General features: G+C 52.2%; 1 protein-coding gene across 4 annotated transcripts in view; it reads left to right on the top strand.

The window, feature by feature from the left end:
* Positions 1 to 1,504: 1,504 nt before the first annotated feature.
* Positions 1,505 to 21,425, top strand: part of TP73 (tumor protein p73) — a 39,981-nt gene continuing 20,060 nt past the window's right edge. The window contains exons 1-3 of one of the 4 annotated variants that reach the window (XM_026096610.2): positions 1,505 to 1,587; positions 2,947 to 3,070; positions 14,117 to 14,362. In XM_026096610.2, coding sequence (XP_025952395.1) covers positions 1,529 to 1,587; positions 2,947 to 3,070; positions 14,117 to 14,362 — 429 coding nt within the window. In that variant the 5' untranslated portion in view covers positions 1,505 to 1,528. Of the gene's footprint in view, positions 1,588 to 2,946; positions 3,071 to 9,000; positions 9,055 to 12,680; positions 12,833 to 14,116; positions 14,363 to 21,425 lie in introns of those variants that run through there. The other 3 variants (XM_026096607.2, XM_026096608.2, XM_026096609.2) reach the window with 3 other exon arrangements.

The following is a 21,425-nucleotide window of genomic DNA, read 5'->3' as shown; positions in this document are numbered from 1 at the left end:
TGCAGCCACGCACACGACGCTCCTCTCGAGCGGGTAGCGAGCAGACCGCGCAGCCTAGCAGCCGGGACCTGTGGTTGGACCAAGGGTGTCTTCCATTCTGCCTTTTGCTGCAAGGTTATTTTTGTCATCTAACTTTGGGGTTTTGGTTCTCTTTGGAGGCCTGGTACCCACCAGTTTGGTATTGCTGTGTCTAACCAGGAGGCTTAAGCTCTTTACTGAACCTGGCCCAAACTGATTACTACGAATAATTGTGCAGTGGCTTCCCCCGAGCTGCGGGAGCTGTTTGCAGCGTGGTGAACGCTCCGCTGAAGGGTACTATAAGCATCTTAAACAGGAACCTTGAGTCAGAGTCAGCTTCTAGCAGAAATGGGCTGAAAGCCAAGCACCTGCCACTTCGACCCCCTCCAAAATACCCACGTATTTATAAGATGTTTTTCCTCCTGCTTCCCTGAGCATCTTCCCTTGTGCTTAGACCACCTAGTCTGCTGACATGCCATCCACTGGCATGAAAGTGTTCTCAAAATACTAGACCGGGTGATTAAGAACATTAAGTCAAGTCCGATCCTCAACCTAGAGGGCAGCTTAGGCAAGGGTATATCTTCTCTGCAACCTTTTCTTTAGCTGAAAATGAGCCCTGGGTTCTTACGGCAGTCTTTGCGGAGCAACGAGGATCCGTACTCATCGTTATCTGCGATGAAGGTGCTTTCAGTCACCTGTGCAAGCTGTCTTTCAGTACAGCAAACTGCAGGGCAGCGCAGGTTAAGTTTGGGTTCCCCCTCATGTAGGCTGCTTGTTGTCTGCGGTAGCCAAGTCCTGCCGTGGTGCACGAGTGCTAAGTCACAGCAGAGCAGCGTCCACGCTGCGTAGTGACACCCTCCATCCCGAAAGCGCCTGGGAGTCTTGCGAGAGCTTGCTGAAAGGGGCCAAAGAGACTGGGTGCAGCAAGAGTCGTGCGCCCTGCCTGTGCTGCTCCTCCCGGGGACCCGGTCCCAGCAGCACCTCTGTCTCCTCCACGCACGTGTGACCCCCAGGGCCTCGCGCTGCTGGGTACCAGGCTGAAGTGCGCTGGGACCCGGGGCGGAGGTGGCAGCTTTTCGCTGCAACGAGTCCTGTGGAGCTCTGGGCTTGCACAGCTCACCGAGGAGCGAGGCGTAAACTTCCGCCGCTGCCTTGGAAGCTCCTGCCCTTCACCAGCAGCTTCTGCCTCTGTGGGACTGGGTGTCTGGAGGGAACTGATACCCAGTGATGCGGTGCAGTAACACAGCATTTGCAACTTGCTTTGTCATTAAGTGGGTTTAGTGCAGCTGACTTGGATCTCTATGCACTTTCCAGGACTAGAAGAGTATAAACACAACATTAAATTGTCTGCTCCGTTCCCTTGCAGAACGGACAAAATTCCTGTGTATCCAGGTTGCAAAGCCTCCAGGAGGAAAGTGACTTTTCTGTTTGCGCTCTAGCAATATTAACCTTGCTTTTTTTCCTTCACCCCAGGGCGATTTATCCTTTGTCGGACTCCCCTTCTGTGAAGATGTCCCAGTCATCTCCAGCTGATGAAGGTACAACGTTTGAACACCTCTGGAGCACACTGTAAGTGGTATTTGACCATTTGTGTTAAGGGGTATTCTGAGGCAGAAACGGCCCTTTGCTGTGTAGTCTATATTAGCACATATTAATAATATGACCTGAGAGGAAACATTTCTTTCACATGCTCTAGTTTTCACATATTCATTTTTCATATTCAGAATTTTGCTCCAAGACTCAGATCTCTCTGCTTAGACTGTTTCATTTGCCACCCTGCTTTGGCCCCCTCAGTGAGGCTAGGTAGTTCAAAGACTGTGGAGTTTGCATTTGCAGAAAGCTGGGCCCCACAAACGTTATTTGCAGGTTTTGGAAGCTGCTTCTGAAAAGGGATGTGCAAACGCCAGCATTTTTGATGTGCGCTGTAAATGCAAAGGAGTGCTGCAAACACTGCAGAAAGTTACCGCAGCATGGCAGTTTCTTTCTCGCACGTCAAAGGTCAGTATCAGGGCACACTTCCTCTGGCTCTAGGAAGCAAAGGTGTTTGGAGAGAGAATCAGAAATGCCTCAACAGCAGCTGGGAAGAGGAGACACTGACTCATCTTTGGTTAGGCAGGAGCAGTTGATCCATGTCCTTATTCCTGCCCTGCCTGCTGAAGAAAATCCCAGTGGCCCGCAGCAGCACGGTGTAGGGTCCCCCACACCACATCAGAGAACTGAAGCAGCATTGCACCCAGCAGCGCTGCTCGCAGGAGCCAGCACTGACCAGCCTGGGTTCGGCACTGACAAACTGGGCCAGTTTTTCTGAACTATGGCTCTTCGATCCGGCATTCGTACACAGCACCATCTGTCCCATAGCCTAGGTCCTTCTGTAGGCATAGTGCTCCAGGATGCACGGAGATGGTCGCAGGGCCTGCGCAAAGGTCCATTTTGACTGGGGCCCTTCCCAGGGGTGAGGCAGGAGATGCTGGGAGTGAGCCTGGGAGGATGCACTCTTACTGGTCTGTCTCCACTCACGAGGTCACGAAGCTTGCTAGCGGCCTAATTAAAATGGTTATTTTCAAAAATTAAGCATTTGCCAATCACATCAAGAGTTTTGCAACTGTTCTGGCCTTTGAGCCTCACAGTAATCAAAGAACAAGGGCTGTGCTTCATTTCATCCTCTTTCTGCCTTGCTATCCTATAACTTAAGAATCCCAAGACGACAGATATGCCAGAGCAGCTGGGTAGACAAACAGCTTCCTAAGTCTCTCCCTTCTTTATCCACAAGGGAGTAGTTTGCCTGCTCTGCCACACGACAAGGAAAGCAGAGGATGGAGGGAGAGCTGAGAATGAGGCAAGGTTCAAGGGAAATACAAGTTCCTGGGTATTATTGGTGCAGGCTCTGTTGGAGAGCTGGAAAGCTGACAGTCATCACTTTTTCCACAGGGAACCAGACAGCACCTACTTTGACCTCCCTCCATCCAATCACACAGGCAGCCACGAGGTCTCCAACCGCACGGAGGTCACAATGGACGTCTTCCAGATGAGGAGCATGAACGATTCAGTTATGGTGAGTGGGTGCAAAAAAGGGTTACGTCAAAAACAAATGTTTTTTCCTCCCAGTGGATTAGATGGCTATAGGGTAGGAAACGGGATACTTGCTGGTTCACAAACCAAACAAAAACACTGCAGGCACAGCGTTACTATCATTTTTTCAGTGTCTGATATCCTGAAATAAATGACTGTATTGCATTTTTGCAGCCATGTGGTACAGTGGTCAGAAAAGCAGTGGCTGCTTATTGATCGATTTTGCTGGACTGCCTTCCTATTTCAGAAGAGCATGTATCTTAACAGCCTGTCAAGACAAGCAGACAACAGCTAGGCTGAGATTACTACAGTCCTGCTTCTGCCAAGCATGGCCGTAACACGATGCTCTTTGTCAGATGTAGTTTCAATGATGGTGGGCCAAGTTTGAGCAGCGTCAGACCAACCCCTCAATGAAATACTCCATGTGTGCGGCAGAGGTGGCTGTCTTCTCCATTCTCCAGGTCAACCCAGACAGCAACCGTGACAGTCACAATTCTGGGGCTGGGAAGCAAGAGGGCTACTCTCAGTCTGGATAAAGTACAGCAGTCACAGTGACTGTAGGAAACAGGCTTCATGTTGGACAGTTGCATCTTACTTCTGCTTGCTTAAACATGCATCAGCAGTGGTTCTTGCTGTAATAAAGGTGGAGTGCAAGTACCTCGACATAAATAGGGTATAATTTGCTCAGGTATAGACATGCTGTGTAATAAGTCATTTGTAAGCTGTTCCAGAGGCAGAGCTTCTGGAGGGTCACATCCTGCTCTGAATGCACAGCTCTGCTCCTGCCTGCAGTGGGATAATTGAAGGACTCCTATTGCTAATGGTGCTTCCCTCCAGGAAGTTGGAGCGGGAAGAGATTCATTTCCATTTAACACAAAGGGTTTTAAAAGTGCAGTGAAAGATGGAAGGTGGAGGAATTAATTACACAATGAGAGGATTTCTCTAGATAGAGTAGTCTTTGTCTCTAAAAAAATACAGCATCAGAATTGGAGAGCAAGAACTTTTGCCATAATTCATCAGAATAAAACTCCAGCCTTGCAGGTCTTCACCTATGAAGACACCTGCCCTCCAAGTAGAGGGCTGCACCAGTGCACACGAGGGCTTTGCAGATTCAGACCTCCCTTTTCATTACTTATGAAACATGACAACACACAAGAACAGATTGTATAAGTGATTAGAAATAGAAAACATCACAGCACATTCTCAGCAGATTCCTGTATATAGCTGTTGCCATCAGTGACCCATTGTTAAAAAAGGAAGAAGAATTAAATGACAGCTCTATACTAATGTCAGAAACAGGTATCAGGATAGCTGTGATAGTGTCTGTTGAACACAGCACATGATCTAGAAGAGAGCTGGACTTGTGTCAAGGAGAAAACATTTGCACTTGTAATACAGCATCTCCCATCTAACGATCAGGGTGGGAGTCAGCAGCAAGTCCTGTGCAGCCCTGACAGATCTGAGCTACGGAGTGCCCAGGCGTACCGCGTGCCCCGTTTCTCCCGTGGTTTCCTCAGGTGGTTCCCTGCTCAGACCACAGGCAATGTTTACGTCTAGGTGACTCCCTGTCGTTCAAAGCACCCGACTCTGCCACCCTGAATTACTTTGCTGCCTGATGTGCAGCAATTGGGAAACCCATGATGACGGTGCCCTGAATGGACTTGTGACCCATTTTGTCCTGATCAGTGGTGGCCGGTCTGCCTCCTCGCACTGTCACCGTGCTGAATGTGTCCATGCCCTACTGGGTGTCAAGGGCAGTCCCTTGTGCCCATGGAGGCTCACGCTGTGAGCCAGGACCTCTGAGGCCACTGTACTACTGTGCCAGCGCTGCAGCCAAGCTCCATTTCTGACAGGACCTTTTGAGGAAGAAGGGCAAGGAGGGAAAGATTTCTTGGTTTAAAAAAAAAAAAAAAACAAAAAACAAAAAACCCCACTTTCTGATTTGCTGTTTAGAATGTGCTCTATCAGAAACTGGCCTTCTTTAAACTTTTAGACTTTCCTCAGTCTAAAAATCACTTAGGACATGCTTCTCCATTTCTTGAGTACTGGAAGTGTACCAGGAATAAAACACCTAACGAGACTCAGTTTTGCCATCTGTCTAAAAGCAAAGCTCTGGTTTGCACAGTGCTCAGCAAACTCTGCTCTTGCTGCATCAGACTGTCACCCCGCCGCCGAGGCTGTCCAGAGGAGGCCCAGTCCATGTACATCCCCAGAGAGCCGCTGGAAATCCACGACCAGATGTCATTACAGACAGTATGCGCCAGCTTCCCTGACCATATACTGCCCTCCTGGGCACATAGACTGGATGATTTGAACAGCTTGTGCTTGGAGTAAGGTACAGTTCAAATCAAAAAAGAATGGGCAGAATTTGACCCTCGGAGAGTAAAATACTTGTCCCGTGAAGCAGCACTGTCTCACTGCATTTAGGTATCTCAACTGATTATGGCTGTAGGCACATTTTTGTTTGGGCAAGTTTTAATGGGAAGCAGTAGTTAAGTATAGGTTGCGCAGGTTTAATCAGAACCTGTTTGTATTGCAAGCTCTGCCCTGGACGAAGAAGTTCAGCGTTTCTGGAGGAGAGCTGCATCTGGTGTGATCAGTACCTGGGAATATCAGGTGTCAGAAAACAGCCATCTGCGCCTGCCCGCCTTAGAGCCTGTCTGCGGTCTAACACAGCCACAAAGCTGCACACAGTTGAGGATTAGTGGCCAAGACCCTGCCTAGATCAAGCGCGGTAGGCCTGGGCCCTGGACAGCTTGCTGGTAATTGCAGGACTTTTTTCTCCTCCGCCCTTCCTGCTGCTCCGCGTAACGCTCCGCGGCAGAGGGAGCCGGGCTGGCACAGGCAGCGTCCGAGCACCAGCGCGGCGGCTGCGAGCGGCAAAGCGGGGCGGACTGCCCAGACGGCCGCAGAGCAGCGGGCAGTAGCGCTGGGGCTCCCCGCGGCATCCTGCCTGCCTCCTGCTTTCGCTCTGCGCTGAGCACACCGACGTGCTCAGTCGCTGGAGGTGCTCACATAGCCCCTTTCGGGTCACGCCTGGTTTAGCTCTCGTGGATGGGGAGAGCGCGGCCCTGCTCCTTCTCCGCCTGCCCGGTTCTTGCTCACGCTGTCGCGCGTGTTTTCCTGTCCGGCGAGGTGGCCCTGCTGCCTGCGTCTGGGGGCTGCCGGGGAGGACAAAGCCTTTCTGTTTATCGTGCAGCAGCAGAGTGTGAGATCTGACTCATCAGGGTTCGAGTGTGCTGTGCCATCTGCTCCTGCCCTCGGGGCGGGCACAGTCTGCAGGGGCTTTTCCAGACCTGCTGCCGAGAGCGCGCGTTAGCGCGTGAACGCTTTCTCCGCGCCGCGGGGCCTCCTGGGAGCATCCCTTCTTCAGCGTGAGGCGATCCTGGCCCTTGACAAGCTCTCCCTCCACAAGCCTCTCGTTTCCCTCCTCGCCAGCTTGCGTCCCCTCCCCCAGCTTCCCTTTCCCTCGCTTTTAGCTTGCTTTCCCTCTCTTCCCTGGCCTTTGTCCGCGGCGGGGCAGGAGCGCGGCAGACGGATCAGGTGGAGACTGCACTAATTGCGGAGCTGCCCTGGCCCTGAGCTTGCAGTTGCCTTTCTTGTTATTCCTGCTGTAACCTAAGCCAAGCACGGCAGGAGCTCGGTGCGACCTGTCGCGGCTGCCGAGCACGCGCGCCGGGGCCGGGCGGACTTGCGGGAGACCTTGCCGAGAGCGGCCGAGCGCAGACGGAGCGGAGAGCCAGCTCGTGGCTCTTGCTCAAAATAAAGTACCAGTAGTAAATATTTATATTGGCCTGACCGTGCAGCTAAGTGCTGTGCTGCTGAGCTCAGGACGAGTTGAGCCCAGCTCCTGCTACCTGTCATCACTGAAACGTGTGGCAGGCTGACATGTATAAAAATAAATGCACAGGTAGTGCAATCCAGCTGGCCTGAAATGAAGGTAAAAAATGAGAGCAGGGAAGGAGGCAGCTGCTCGCTCCTCGCTCCGAGGTGCTTGTGGTGCTCAGCAGAGCGCTGGAGACAGGCAGGTAGGAAGCAGTGGGGTGCTGGAGCTCCCAGGCCGGGCGGGGAGGTGCTCCGTGGCGGAGAGCGGGCCACCCCAGCGCCCTGGCTTGGCCCCCAGGCAGAAACGATGCTCTGTGATCGCATCACATGGAAGCTGCATTGCTCCACAAGACCTGTAAAGTGTTTCCAGGTCCTCTGGGAGGAGCTGCTCTAATTAGACACGCAAACAATTCCTCAGCCACCCTTACTTTCTTCATAGAGAAGACAGCTTTAGCATCAGCAGCTTGCATAGCAGTCGAGGGTTCGGTTGAAGCAGTTACTGAGCCCATGCGCAGGGGTCCACACCTGCACAACCCCTAGTGCTAACACATGGGCAACACACCTTAGCTCCATCTTTGTGAGCACAACATGCCCTTCTTTGAGCTGCTTACCTGCTTTCACCTGCTGACATAAACAGCATTCAACCATCAGTCTCAAAGCAGAAGGAAGTTCAACTGATCAGGGCAGTAGGTTTCATGCTGGAGCTGATGGGTCTCCCTGCTGGCAGCCTCATGCTCTGCCTCTGACCCAAGATGCTGAAATAGGCTCTGTCGTTATGGTAGCCAGGTGTAAAATGCATCATTAGAGGAGCTCCCCAGGCACCTGGCTCTGCCGGGCATGGAGGAGGCTGATTCGGGAATTAAAGCACCTGCAGAAAAGCTCACGGAAGCCCACCCGAGTGGCAGGCCTTCCAGTTTCTCGCTTCCCGGTGGTTGTATACGTGCACTGTGCACAGAACAACCGGACGGGGCAGTAAGATGTAACGTGTGAAAAGCTTCCTGGCGGCAGGAAGGGCCGACTACTCAAGGTCTCCGGACGACGGCTTGTGTCAAACGAGCCCTGGAATAATCCCAGCCAGTTGTTCTGTAAACATCCGAGTTTCCCAGGCTTCTTAAGGGGAAGTAGATCATCTCTCAATAAAAAATATTAAATCCGGTGAAATAAGGTGGGATGACAGGGAAGAAAAGAGCATTTTTTGGTGGACATGAAGCCTGGAAAATCGCTTGTCTCTCAGCTAGTTGTTCCCTTGCTCCCAGCCTGCGGGAACGTCCTCGATGAGAGGCAGCACGTTCTCCCCGTGTGGCCTTGCAGAGTCCGTTCCTCTTTGATCAGCGGATCGGGGCCTGTTCAGTCTGGCGTGCAGCACCGGGATGGTTGCGTGCCTCCCTGTCCTCTGCGCGTTTTCATCAATGTGCCCTCCAGGATTTCCAAAGGAAACCCTGATAACACCGTACGGGGCTGACGACGTGCTGTAATGCCACCGATGTGCAACCAAAAGAAAACCCCAGGGCCCACAACGGGGTGGGTGGAGGGGCAGGTGGACCGGGGACCCGTGGCCATAGCTGGTGTGTCCAGCACCAGATTACAGCCTGTGGAGTTACTGTGGCGTTACTGAGTGTGCTAGTCCGTGCAAATGCAGCCACCGCACGGTGCAGCAGCACGGTGCTCTTCTAAGGGGTCTGAGCTTTCCAGACTCTGCCAGCAGCTTTCTGGAGTTAGGGCTGGCCGCGCTGAATCACGGAGCAGGACCCCTGCTCTCCCCTTGGCGAGGACGGTTGGTAGAGCCCGGTCCACCACTGGGCAAGCTGAGGCCTGCCTGCGGCTTGATGAATAGTCATGAGGGACGGAAAGGGGTGGGCCCGGTTTTGTTGTTGGATGCAGCTAGTTGACAGAACTAAGGGAGATGAAGAGAGCAAAAAAGCCCACAAACTGCACGCCGGTGGCCAGCGCAGCATCCCTGGTGCTGCCTGCCCCGGCCCCGCTCCTCATGTTCCGGCACTGCGCGTTCCTTCATACCCCGCTTCTTTTCTCCATCTCCCCCTGACCCCATGACGCCGGTGGCGGGAAAGTTCCCACTTATCTGTAAATTCCAAGACGACTAAAATGCTGTACGTTAGCGACCCAATGCAGCATTATACCACGGTAGGTGCTACTTTTTATTAATGGGATTTGCCTGGCTATTTCTTATTTGGAGTCGTTCTCTGCCGCCAAAGAAACGGCTTGGCAAGATGCATGTTCTGCTCCGGTTTTCCGAGCTTTTGCACCCGTTGCTGCTCCGGAAGTGTCCGGTGCGCGATCCGGTGCTGTTCGGGCAGGCAACCGACTCCGAGGACGGGCTGGAGCAGGGCTGGGCTGGGAGCAATCCTTCCTCTGTGCCGTCAGCGGCACCAAGCACCTGCTGCGCTTTGGGCACCGGGAGACAGCCCGTGTTTGGTGGAGGATAAGCTGTGTCAGGGTGCGATGGCTACGGCTTTGGACACTTGGTTAATCTCTCTCTCGTTTTGTCCGAATCATGCGTTGTGCTTTGCAGAGTCTTAGAATGATGTAAATCTTCAGGGTGGATGGCTGTCGGCTTCGGCTGCCTAACCCCCGTCTATACAAACCGTCGCGTGCGCTAGAGAAATCAGACCGCAAGCGTAGGAGCAGCTTTGAGCGTCCGTCCGAGGAGACGCTGTTCAGAGCCTGTGGGCGCTCGGCACCACCAGCGCTGGCTCGTCTCGCGCCGGGCACTTTCCCGGACGAGGGCTGCAGCGGCGGCCGCTGCTGCGCCGAGCTCTCGGCGCGGACCCGTGCTCCGGGCAGGCTTTCCTTTCGCGGTGGAAGGGGGCTGGGAGAGCGTGGCAAGTGGCACGGTACACACGGCTGTAGGCAATGTGACATGTGCTAGTACGCAGTATGTCTGCAGCCCTGTCCTCAAGTGCTGAGATTGCTTTCGTAGTCAAAAGATGCTTGTATCTGCTCTCTGTCATTCAGCATACGTGAAACAAAATAATCTTTAAAGGACCTTCATGGGCAAGGAGAGACACTTCTTCCCTTTGCACACCCTTAAAATAACAAATCAGCTTTCCTCTCTGTTTTTCTTCTTTTATTCACTGGTGAAAAATCAGATGTAGAGATATAGACATAGTTACAGGTACAGATAGAAAGCTGCAGTGTTGTACTTCACGGCCATAAATTATTTAATTTCTGCTTTTTGTCTTATGTGTGTAGTACAAAACACATTTACTGGGTTGGTTTTGTGCTGTGATCTTGTTTTTCAGAATATCATTACTGCAGTCCTGTGAATACACACACACATAAACGTGTGGACATATAGACATGTATTTACACATGTGCACACACAAACACTCATGCGCTGGATTTGTCTTTTAAAGGAATGCGTCCGAAATGTAGTCAGTCTTAAAAAAAACCCAAGCTGGTCATTTTACCCACTCTACCTGACTTGGAGTATCGCTGCCAACAATTTTATTCAAAAATATATATATATTTGGGGGTATGCCTTTTGCTTTGTAACTAATCCTCTCCAGTGACAGGGTGAAACAAGGAAGCTGACTGTCTATAAAACTGTTAAACATGCAAAGAAACCGTATTAACGGGAGTTAAAAAAGGCTGAAGGAAATACTTCCCTCCGATCTGCACAGGCTGGTTTTGTCACCTTTGCAGAGTCTGAGCATCAGCGGACTTGAGGGAGTCTGACTCACTTAGTTCGAGTGATAGACTTTCCAGGGAAAAAGCACTCTTTTGTGTTGCATTCCTCTTCCCGTAATCAAAAAATTACGTGCACCATTGCAACGCGAGGTCACAGCCCGAGCGTGCCGCTTCCTCAGCCAGCCGGCGCCCGTGCTCGCGGAGCGTTGCGGTGCGCCGGACGGCTCTCCGCGTGCAGTGCCGCCGCGTCCCTGCTGCCAGCGGGAGCCCGCTCCCCGCGCGTCCCCGGCAGGGAGGTCTCGGCGGAGCGGGGCACCGCGATGCAGCGCCCTGCCGAGCTCTGCAGCTCGGCGACGGCCGGTCCCGCTTGCGAAGGGGACGCTGCGCTTTTCCGGCCGCAGCGGTGTTTCAGGGGTTGCCCTTGTCACCAGAGGAGAGGCTCTTTCTGTGCGGCGGTCCTGGCAGTCTTTCAGCGGCTCAGTCCTGATTTACCTGTGCAGTGAACTTCACACTTGGGCTGTGCACGGCCCTGACCCTGAGCACTGGGAGCTCGCAGAGCCATTTAAGAAGGACTTCTGTGAATTTTTTTCCCAGCCGTTTCCAAGAGATGCCTCGTCTGCGGTCTGCGCTGCAGTTACGGAGCTCTTCTTCCCAGCGCAGTCGGTATTACCAGGGGGCAAAAAGCTCCCTGCTTGTGTCCCGTTTCAACGGGTGCGACTGACGGAGGCAGCGCCGCTTCCAGCCCTGCCTGAGCATCAGAACGTAACCCTGTCGTGTTTAAGAACGAGTACGTGTGTGTGTATGCAACAGCGATACGAAAAACCAGGTTGTTTGCTCACTGAGTTAAAAACAGTTATTCCTGAAAAAAATAGACTCGGTTTGGTGCAGAACAGGTTTTGCAGATGTTCCCGGAAAGTCCTTTAATTGTCCTCGTCATCAGCAAAAGAAAATGACACAGCCCGCCCTTGATATTCGTGGGTGGGTTGTTTGGACTGTGGATTAACTGTCGTGCCCCCAAAGAAGCAGCCTTTTTCCCCTTGCCGTTCTGGCCTCGCTCCGCGCAGCGCCTGTTTGCGGGGCCGCCCCGTCCCCGCCGGTGCCGCGCCGAGCTCCGGCTGCCGCTTGCCAGCTGCACGGGCACGGCTCGCCACGCGCCTTCCCAGCACCTCGCGTGCTCACGCGTCCCGTAGCCTTTTCTCCAGGTAAACTCTGGAATTGTGGAAAAGTTGTTTCTCTCTGGCAAGGCTGTTTATAGAGCAGCGAGAAGGAATAGAGGGGTTTATGCACACGTTTTAGGGGAGAAAATGGCTGTATTTGTAAAAGCAAGTCAGCTCTTGTTCAGCATTCCTGCAGTTAGTCACAGACTCCAACGGCCGTGTGAGAGATGCAGACAGCAGGAGAGCTCTCCTGGAGAAGGATGACTGTATTTAAACCAGTAGGTATTGTACACAGTTGGGTGAGGTTGGGATCCCAAGTTAAAACACGTCTCCCGATTCCAAAGCTGTGAGCCTTGCCGCTGACAGCGGTCCGAGGGAAACGTGCAAATAACCCAGCCTGCTGACGGCCTCCGGTCTTGGAGCAGAAAGCGCTGTGCCTGGCGACCTCCGGCTTCTAATAGCTTGATTTCCACGAGCTGCCACAGCCGCGACACCAGGCAGCCGCGGCTAGCGGGAAGCCGGCAGCTGATGAGAGCAGCGCGGCAGCCCGGGGTGCACGTAGGAGGTGACCGCGGCCGGCGACGGTGCGACCGCGGTGGGGTGGCACCGCGTCTCCTCCTACACACGATGCTCTGGGGAGCCGGGGCGCGTGTAGGGATAGCATCTGCTCTGCGTACGGTGACCCGGAGAGCCCCGCGAGCCTCCGCTAGCGCTCACCCCGGGATTTCCAGAATGCTGCCGGCTTGGAAATACCAGAAGAGCAACCCTTGAACAGTGCTGGTACCGCAGGTTGCTGGAAAAAAACACCCTCCTTGCTGTGAGAAGCAAGGGGGTTGCCTGAGAAACGGTTAAATTTGATCTTTTTTTAAGTAGTAGTTTATTTCGCTACCACGAGAAAGTGGATTTTGGGGTCTGATTTTCAGGTGAAAGATTAAGGACATTTTAGCCATGGTACTTTTGAGAACAGCTTTTCCTAGGCTATGCCTGTAGGAAGAAGCGAGCTGCCAGCTCGTATTGGAAGTACCTGACAATGATAGTTTAGAATAACAACAGCAGCAACAAAAAGGCTGGCCCAGGCGATGCGGAACGATAAGAGCTAGCAGATGTATCAGTGGGTAAGTTTGCTCCGTGACCCTGTTTGCAGCGTGCTGCAGCATCGTTGCGTACCTTGTAGCTTCGAGGTTTTCCCCGAACTAGAGCTGCCTCGGTGAAAGCCCCTAACGGCCAACAGCCCGGCTCTGCGATGAGTTACGCACGCGGCCGGCCCGAGCCGATCCCCAGGGAGCTCTGGGTTTTCGCCTCTGGAGCCCGGGCTCTTTTACCAGGACTCGCGTCGGCTGCAGCCGGCGGTGGCCGTGGCCGGGATGCGGTGGGGCGTGCGCGAGGCAGTTGCGTGGGCAGATGCTGGTGCTGGTGGGGCTGGCAGGGGCCAAGGCCTTGCCGCTTCTCCCCCAGCCACACAGGTCTGCGGAGGCTGCCGTCTTTGTAGGATCAGGCATCCGAAAGCTACTGCTTTCCTCGTACTAGTGCTAAATACTGGAGCGGTTCAAGGGATTCACAATGCCGTGGTGCTCTGGCTACCGGCAAGCAAACCCTTCCTTCCCGCTTGGAAGCGTGATCTTCACTCGGGCCACCCAACAGCCCGGATCCCAAACTCGGCCCCGACAGCTTACAGCAGCAGTGAGCTGCGGGTTAGGCTCAGCTCTTGCAGAGCAGAGCACCAGGTTTGGACTCCGACGGCCTCTCCATACCCCGCGTGCGATTGGGGTGTGCTTCAGTCAGGGCACGGGTTTGTCTGGTCTCATCTCTGCTGTGAACTGCAGCTGCGGAGGGCTGACACCGAACCGTCCTTTACTGAAAACTTGTGACACTGGTGGAACTAATGGGCTTCTAGAAATCCTCTGGAAATCTAACGTCACAGAAGAACAGAGTCTGTCTGTGATCCCTGTCTGGGCACTCAGCAGAGTCCTGTGTGTAGGATGGTGATTATCCTTTCCCACTCGGTCCAGCAGGACATTTCCCACATCTCAGCGCACCACAGAAAATCTGCGCCTGTTCCAAACAGCGAAACAACCCCCCCGCTGCCAAAAGTGTTGTTTTGCCTAGCCAAAGGCTCTGGAAATCCAAGAATCTTGGCATCCTGCTGCCTTCAGTAAGGATGAAGCTGATAAAAGGGCATGATTTAAATGTATTAAGTTGATCCTTTACACAAGTGGTGACCTGTTTAAAAAACAAACCAACCCAGAACAACTATTTTGGTTGACTTTCCAGCACGCTGGCCCTTTAAGGGAGCTGTAACAGGACACCTGAAGTCCTGAAGAAGTGTAGCTGAGGTTTCCATGTCTCTAAACTGGCTGGTGTTTTCTTTTTTTCCCTCCTCCCCTTTTCCCTTCCTCCAGTCCCAGTTTAATTTGCTGAACAACAGCATGGATCAGAGCATCGGCAGCAGAGCAGCCTCCACCAGCCCTTACAGCTCCGAGCACACCTCCAATGTCCCAACGCATTCACCCTACTCGCAGCCCAGCTCTACCTTCGACGCCATGTCCCCAGCTCCCGTCATCCCCTCCAACACTGACTACCCTGGGCCCCACCACTTTGAGGTGACTTTCCAGCAATCCAGCACGGCCAAGTCAGCCACTTGGACAGTAAGTTGCATGTGTTCTTGCCTTCACTAAAGAGCAGCTTTCTAGCGTAGTAAATGCTTTCAGTGAATCTGCTGCAAGCACTTGAATGCCTTGGTGGTGTTTTGCGGAGGGATGCACGGGCACGTTTGCGTGCGGCAGCTGTTGCAGTATCAGCTGCAAGATGCGCGGTTACCGCGCAGCCACAGCCTGGCAGGGTATTTCGCCTGACATCTCTGCAGGCAGCAAATAGAAAAGCAAAATATGCAGGAATCATCAACGCTTACCTGTAAGGATTTTTTTCCAAATGGGGAAAAGGCTATTAAACACAGTGATTGGGATATAACCCCTAGCTCGGGAATTCCCTAAGCTGTAGGTGAATGTCCCTGGAAATCACAAAGTTGGAAGAACGTACTGGGAGAAGTACCTGCCTTGTTCTCATAGCATTTCCCTAAGCATTTGCCAGCAGCTGCTGTCAGAGATGGGGCAATGGGCTAGATGGACCTTAGCTCTCATCTACTGGAGCTGTTCTTTGCTTTGCCTTGAATTCCTGCTTTTCATTTATAACCCTTTTCCATTTCACGTATCGGAAGAATGACTTAATCTCTAGAAGCCACAGCAAAATAACAGAGGAGATTTTAAATCACAGATGGATTACTGCACAGCATCATGCCGTGTGAGATATGAACGCAGTAGCCTGATACTGCTGAGCTGAAATGCAGGTTTGGTCCACTGCAGATATTATAGCATGTCCTAAAGTCAGTCAGAGGAGTCATCTCTACAGAACGAGACCTAGGAGTTATTCAGAGAATATAACAGTTGTTTTCCTGTTGGTGGACAAAGGTCCTAAATTCACATCCTAGCTTTTGAGTTCGTATAAAGCCACCCCTATTTTTTTAAAAAAGCGTTTGCAGTTGTTATTTAAGGTATTTCTGCTGTAGACCTTTGCTTGGCAGGGAGGTGCGCACCTCAAACCCTCCTCACCCGGCGGCTCCAGCCCCCCTCGGGTTTCTGCCACCCGAATGCCTGGGAGGTCTCTTCGTGGTCACGCTTGAGCCAGGCTTTCTTTCCTCTGGGAAGGGTTAGCAGAGCAGGAGCGCCGAGGTGAGACAGCTGCCACAACGAGGGAGCTCCGGTGGGGTTTCCTTTGAGGCTGCAATTCGACATTGTCACTAAACAGGCAGAGCAGACCGGGAGCAGTATATCAGCCCAAGGCGTGATAATGATTTTTATTTTTGGAAGCCGATGTGTTTAATTGCCAAGAAAGTCCTTTCTGCAGCAGACAGAAAGCGTCTCTGGTGGCACGGCCTCCCGCCCTGTCCCGCGGGTGCTGCTTTGCTGGTTGCTTCGGGGGTAGCAGTGGAAACTGTGCGGCTGGTGATCGCCGGCGGGAGCGCGGCAGGAAGAGCTGAGCTGCAGCAGCTCTTGCCAGCCCTGCGGTCTGCCTGCAGCGGAGCCCTCCTGTGAAAACCGGCAGGCAGGCGGAGTAGCGGGAGCCCTCCGCGACCGCGGGCGAGCCCGCGCGCACGGCGAAGCAGGCACCCGCGGCACGGTGGTTCACTTCAGGCAGTGCCTCGGCACTCAGGTGCCACGAGCGCTGCCAGAGCCCATCCCGGGCAGCCAAGCATCGGGATACGCAGTCGGGATAAGGAGTCCTTGTCTCTGAAACAAAGGCAGAGTTGACCACAAGACTGCACTGACAACTTAGCTGTCCGAAGTAGGAGACGGACATCTCAAACAAGCCAGCAGTGAACTGGCGTTTGGATGGACCCTCGCCGACATCACGGCCGAGTTAGCAGGGCAGAGTTCGTGTGTCAGGTCACCAGAGTTTCCTGAATTCACTGGTGACTTATGCTTACGGGGGGCTTGGGACTAACTCCATAATTAAATACAACTTGCCCTCATAGGAGTGGAGGATTCTTCACTCTTTTTTAGCTGTCTCTCTTGCAAGATGTTGCTAAAGGATAGCTGTAGTTAGGCTGTGGATAAACTGAAGGTCTTCAGAATGGAACATAACTCCAGCCCGTTCTTATCGTTATTGATGGATAATTCACATCACTTAAATGTAAAGCTTCATAGGGATTGCACAGGCAAAAACGTTGTTCTCATGCCGCAGTGGCCAGAGCCCCACAGGGACCAGGACGGAGGAGCAGATGTGGCCAGGAGACCAGATGTCCTCCTGAAACCCTTGGGACAATGCTGGTTGTGATGAGTAAAGATGCAGAGGAGAAGGCTGTGCTCACTGGTGGTGATTTTGAAAACCAGAAACATCTGAATGGAAACAAAACACGCACTAATGCAGTGGGTCCGGTTCGAGCTATCCTGACGTGGAAGGAGGAGGGCTGGGACGTGTCTGATGCGCGTGCACTTGTCGCCGTCGCTAGCTGGGAGTGCTTGGGGGATAGATTTTGTGATGGAGCAGAGCCGCAGTCCACGCTGCAGCCACATCCGGGGGCAGGGCCAGGCTGCGTGCTGCAGAACACCTTCGGACAGCAGTGTAGACAGGATCTCTTCATACGTGTCAAAATAAGGAGAGAACGCCTTCAAAAACACACTCTTTCCTTGCCTTTATTTAGCAGTAAGGAAATACCCTTCTCTTACCCAGAGGATGAATTTTGCAGCTGCAATGAGTAAATCAAAGAAGCCACTGAGGCCTTTTTGGCCTCTTGTCCCCGGGCCAGCAAAGGACGGAGCAGCAAGATGCTTCCTGAGCCAGTTCCGCATGGTGAGCAAGCCAGTGGCTGCACCTTTCCTCCGCTGGAGCCGTCCTCCGCGGGGACGCCCCGTCCTGCTGGTAGTTGTGTCCCCGCCTGGAGATGCCCGGTGGTTCCGGCGACAGGCGGTTGCTGTTTCTGGGAGGAGAGGTTCGGGCATATACTTGTTCTGCTGATCGATTCTGCACGGGACGTCACCCACACAGCACTAACTCCAGTCTAAAACCTTCTCCCGAGCGTGAGTTGCTCCACATACAAGGAGGAATTGGTTACATTTCGTGGGAGAAAGCAGGCGTGCAATGCAGTTCTCCTCCTGCTATGGCAGAGCAGTGACCAGGGACCTGGGATCTTCTCAGGACTCCAGTTATACTGAGCCCAAACTGTGTCAGCACCGCCCTGTGCTGACTGTAGTCCTGGAGCTGCTGTGTCCTTCTGCTTGGAGCTGTGCTGATCTGGAAGGGAATGCTTTCGTTCTGAAGCCTTTGCAGCAAGATCGCCTTTGTACATTGGCGTAGCCAGGGCCACCCTGACACTGCCGTCCTCGCCCCTGCACCTCGTGGGAGCAGCTGGACCTTGAGACGGACTCAGCGAGCCTGCTCTAGGCAGCTCTACGCGGCTGCAGCCGATGTACCCCAGCAGCCAAAGCCGGGAGCTGACGTTTCTGAACGCTGTCTTGGAGGGCAGATGCCTCGCGGGAAGTGATTCAGCCCAGAGAAGTTAAATATCTGAACTGTCTTAAGTACTTGACAGGGCAGTTCATGAAATGTGTGGATCTCTGAACCACTGTGCCGGGGTTGCTATGAATTCCCGTGAAGGAGGCTGACTGCAGTACTAGCATGAATCGGCCTGAACTGCAATGTGCTGAGGTTGAGCATAGCTGAGCATAGAAGTGGATCGGCAGTGTCTTGCACGCTGGAAAGTGCAGGATCTGAAAGAGCAACTGCCCCAGGAGCTCTGAGTGTAAATCGTCAGACCCTTCGAGGTTACCGTCTACACGAAGAAGGATCATCCTGCCTTGACCATGCAATTCACTCCAACTTCTGCCGATTGACAGCGGTCGCAACTGTGGAACTTTCTATTTTCTGCCGAAAGACAGGGCTGCCTCCTTCCTTCCATTCAGCTTGAAATCCAAACGCTTTACTACCCAGCTAGGTGCTGAACTCAGGAATGAGTATCTGCCTGCAGGAAAGAGCCAGAGTAGCCAAAACAGCCCAGTCTGATGAAGTAATATAGATATTTGATGCTCTTAAAAAGCCAACCTCCCAGAGCAAAGCTGAAAGAAACACAGTTAAACATAAAGAAGAACTGTGAGCTGTTTAATGTTGCATTATATACCTAAGAAAACAATATTACACTATTAAAAATTAAAACTTCTACATTTAAAAATCTGTCCTGGTTAAGAGGGGAATGAATGCAGCAAAAAACCGTACATCATATATTGTCAGTCAGTCAGTCTGCAAATAATGATATATGTGTGCAGTATGAATCTCTACATAAATAATGAATGTGTGTATGGAAATGTACAAGTAAAAATGCGAAAGCTGTTAAAAAATACAGGCACTTGGCAAGGAAAGCTAAAAGTTATGGTCAGTGGAGCTAGGAAACTCAGCCCTGAAAACCCGGTAATGCTCCGGGGTTTGTCAAGAGCAGTTGAATTACAATCGTGGTGCACCAAAGGACGTGAACAATTCTCTTCAGCATTTTGAAGGAAACCACAATAAAAAGTACTGCCTTTTTCATCAGTAGCTGAGGAAGCCTCATGGCTTTTAAATATTTTAAGGCTAACTGCACCAAATAATTTACAGCAAGAACACTGCAAGAGTTCGCTGCAAATTCCCCTGAATCAGTCTTGTCATGCCTCATTTCGGAGCACGGGGGAGCCCTCCATGAGGAGGGAAGGACTGTGGCAGATCGGAAGTTCTGCAGGTCTCTTACGATCTTGGGGCAAGTCATTCAGAATGCAGCCGATGAAGAATTAAAGGTTGGATGCATAGGCAATGCCAAACCAAATAATTTCATGGAAATAGTCTTGTCAAACTATTTGACATGGTTCTTTGATACGGTCATAAGCCTGGATTATAAAAGTGTGTTACTAACTTAATAGACTCGTACCTTTTCGTGGTTTTGACTAAATCCCTCTGGATACTCCAGGGAGGAGAATCAGTATTATCCATACTCGGGATAGCAGTTTACACCAACGAATGGGTCACCTGGAAAAGGAAATGTAGCAGGGAATCACATCCCATATACAAGAGACTAAAGAGGAGAGCTGGGGATGCAAGTTTACCTACGACTACGTCATTGCTGAGAGCACTGCCTTAGAGTATGCAGTTCGTGTGTCCACACTTCAAAAAGTATGCCGACAAAATAGGAAAGATTGGAGAGGGAGATCCAAGCAAGATGAAGGATTTGGAGCACGTGCCTTGTAGGGAGATACCAAAGAAACTTAGTGTATTTAAGTTCTCCAAAGGAAGAGTAAGAGTGGCTTGATCACAGTCCTGCATAGGAGATGATTTCTGATAGCAGACAGCTCTTTAATCTAAAAGAAAAAGACATAATGAGATCCAGTGCTTGGAAGCTGCAGCCAGGCAAATTCAGACTAGAAACAAGGTGGAAATTTTTTTAACAGTGGGGATAATTAGCCATAGGAACAATTCAGCAAGGAATGTGGTGGATTCTCCAACTCCTGAAGTATTTAAATGAGGAGTCTACATATCTTTCTAAAGATAAGCTCTACTTCAAGCAGATACCGTTGGCTCAACGTAGTACTAGTAAGCAGGGGGTCTTAGGGCTGCAGTGTAAGAAATCAAACCAGAGGCTCGTGACTTGTTTTTTCTAGCCTTAAAATGGTGAATTTCTGAATTTATGAAAAAGTCAGATGGAGAGGGGATGAAGACTCTGAACACATATTTGGGGCTTGCATTTGCCAGAAACGGTTCCTTTCTCGTGAAAAGATTCCGGGCGCCAGGTGGGTGTGATGGGCTTCCTGAGTCCCTGGGCTGTGCTCGGACCGCTGCGTTCAAGCTGACTCTTAAAAAGTGCTTGTTGCAGCAAACGCTGAGCCAAAGCTGTTGGTCCTGGTCTGTCCTGCATGAAGCCCTCAAGGCTGCCACCGCCTGCTTTTTCATTTTTAGTGGTCTTCTTATCAGCAGAGAGCAATGAGTTTGAACAGACCCTGCAAATAAGGTTTTGCCTGTACTTTAGAAGCCCCCCTCTGGTAGCCTGTTTGGATGGGGCTGGGAGGAGGACGAGGAGCTGCAGCTGTGCAAGACAGGGCATGCCAACAGCCTGCCTGTTTGTTGGAAGCTATCAGGACTCTCGGTTCCCTGGAGCTGCCCATACATGCTTGAGCTGCGAGCCGATCTCGGCTGTTTTCTCACAGGCAGCCCCTCACCACGCTGGCCAGCTGGTAACTGATAGATAATTAGTATTTTTCTCAAGTCTGATTTGAGGTGGAGCGGTGCTCCCTCCCTTCTAAAATGTTATCGTGCGGCCAAAGCCCGCAGAACTGTTAATAGGGTCTTTGGCCTCCTGTGGCCTGACTGCAGAAGAAGGCAGGGTGTCGAGCCGTGCGACGCAGCGCGCTTGCCCGGTCTTGCACGAGAGCCCCGGCGCCGACGGAGAGCTCCCCGGCGGTGCCCGCTCCGCGCAGAGCAAGAGCGCTGGGGAGGGCAGGGCACGTTCGCCCACAACTCTGCTTGCGCCCGGGCTCCTGTCCGGAAACGAGAGGCAGGACAAGCCTCCGAGTTTAACAGGCAGGCTGGACTCCCCCCGACCTTGGCACTCGGGCAAGGCCATGCCCAGGCCCCTCACAGGATTTTGCCTGCTGTTTAGGTGAGGGAACAGCCTGCCACAGAAAGCCGTAGAGTCTCCGTGGCTGGAGAGGTTCAAAGCCAAGGTGGGATCCTCTTGCTACGATGGATAGTAGTGGAGCAGTTACCCGAAGCAAACCAGTCTGCACCCCAGCACTTGGCGGGCTGGAGGCTGCAGTGATGGGAGGGTTTGGCTGAATCTGGTTCTGTTCACTCCATACATATTGCAGCTGGGGTTTCAGCATGGGGGGAGCAGAGAAATGAAGTGATTTATCTGACAATGACTGAAAGGGGAGGATTGAAACAAGTGGTGCTGTAGGAGGTAGGTACTCCTTTGCTGGTTCCTGTCTAAAATATGCTGAGGTAGAGAGGCGGTTGTAAAGAGGAGTGAGAAGTCTTCAGGATTATCTGCAGAAAATGAACCCCACCCCCCTTCTGAAACTATCTCCTGGCACCTCATCATATTTTAGAGATGCTCATGTCTAACACCAGTGGCCTGGAAATGAATAAGGGGCGCACATGGCTCAGTATGTTCTACATCTGAGCCATAAACATCTTTGT

This window comes from Dromaius novaehollandiae, chromosome 24, assembly GCF_036370855.1.
Source record: "Dromaius novaehollandiae isolate bDroNov1 chromosome 24, bDroNov1.hap1, whole genome shotgun sequence".
NCBI lineage: Eukaryota > Metazoa > Chordata > Aves > Casuariiformes > Dromaiidae > Dromaius > Dromaius novaehollandiae.
The sequence above is the reverse complement of the archived record's forward strand: the minus strand, read 5'-3'. Positions and strand labels throughout refer to the sequence as shown.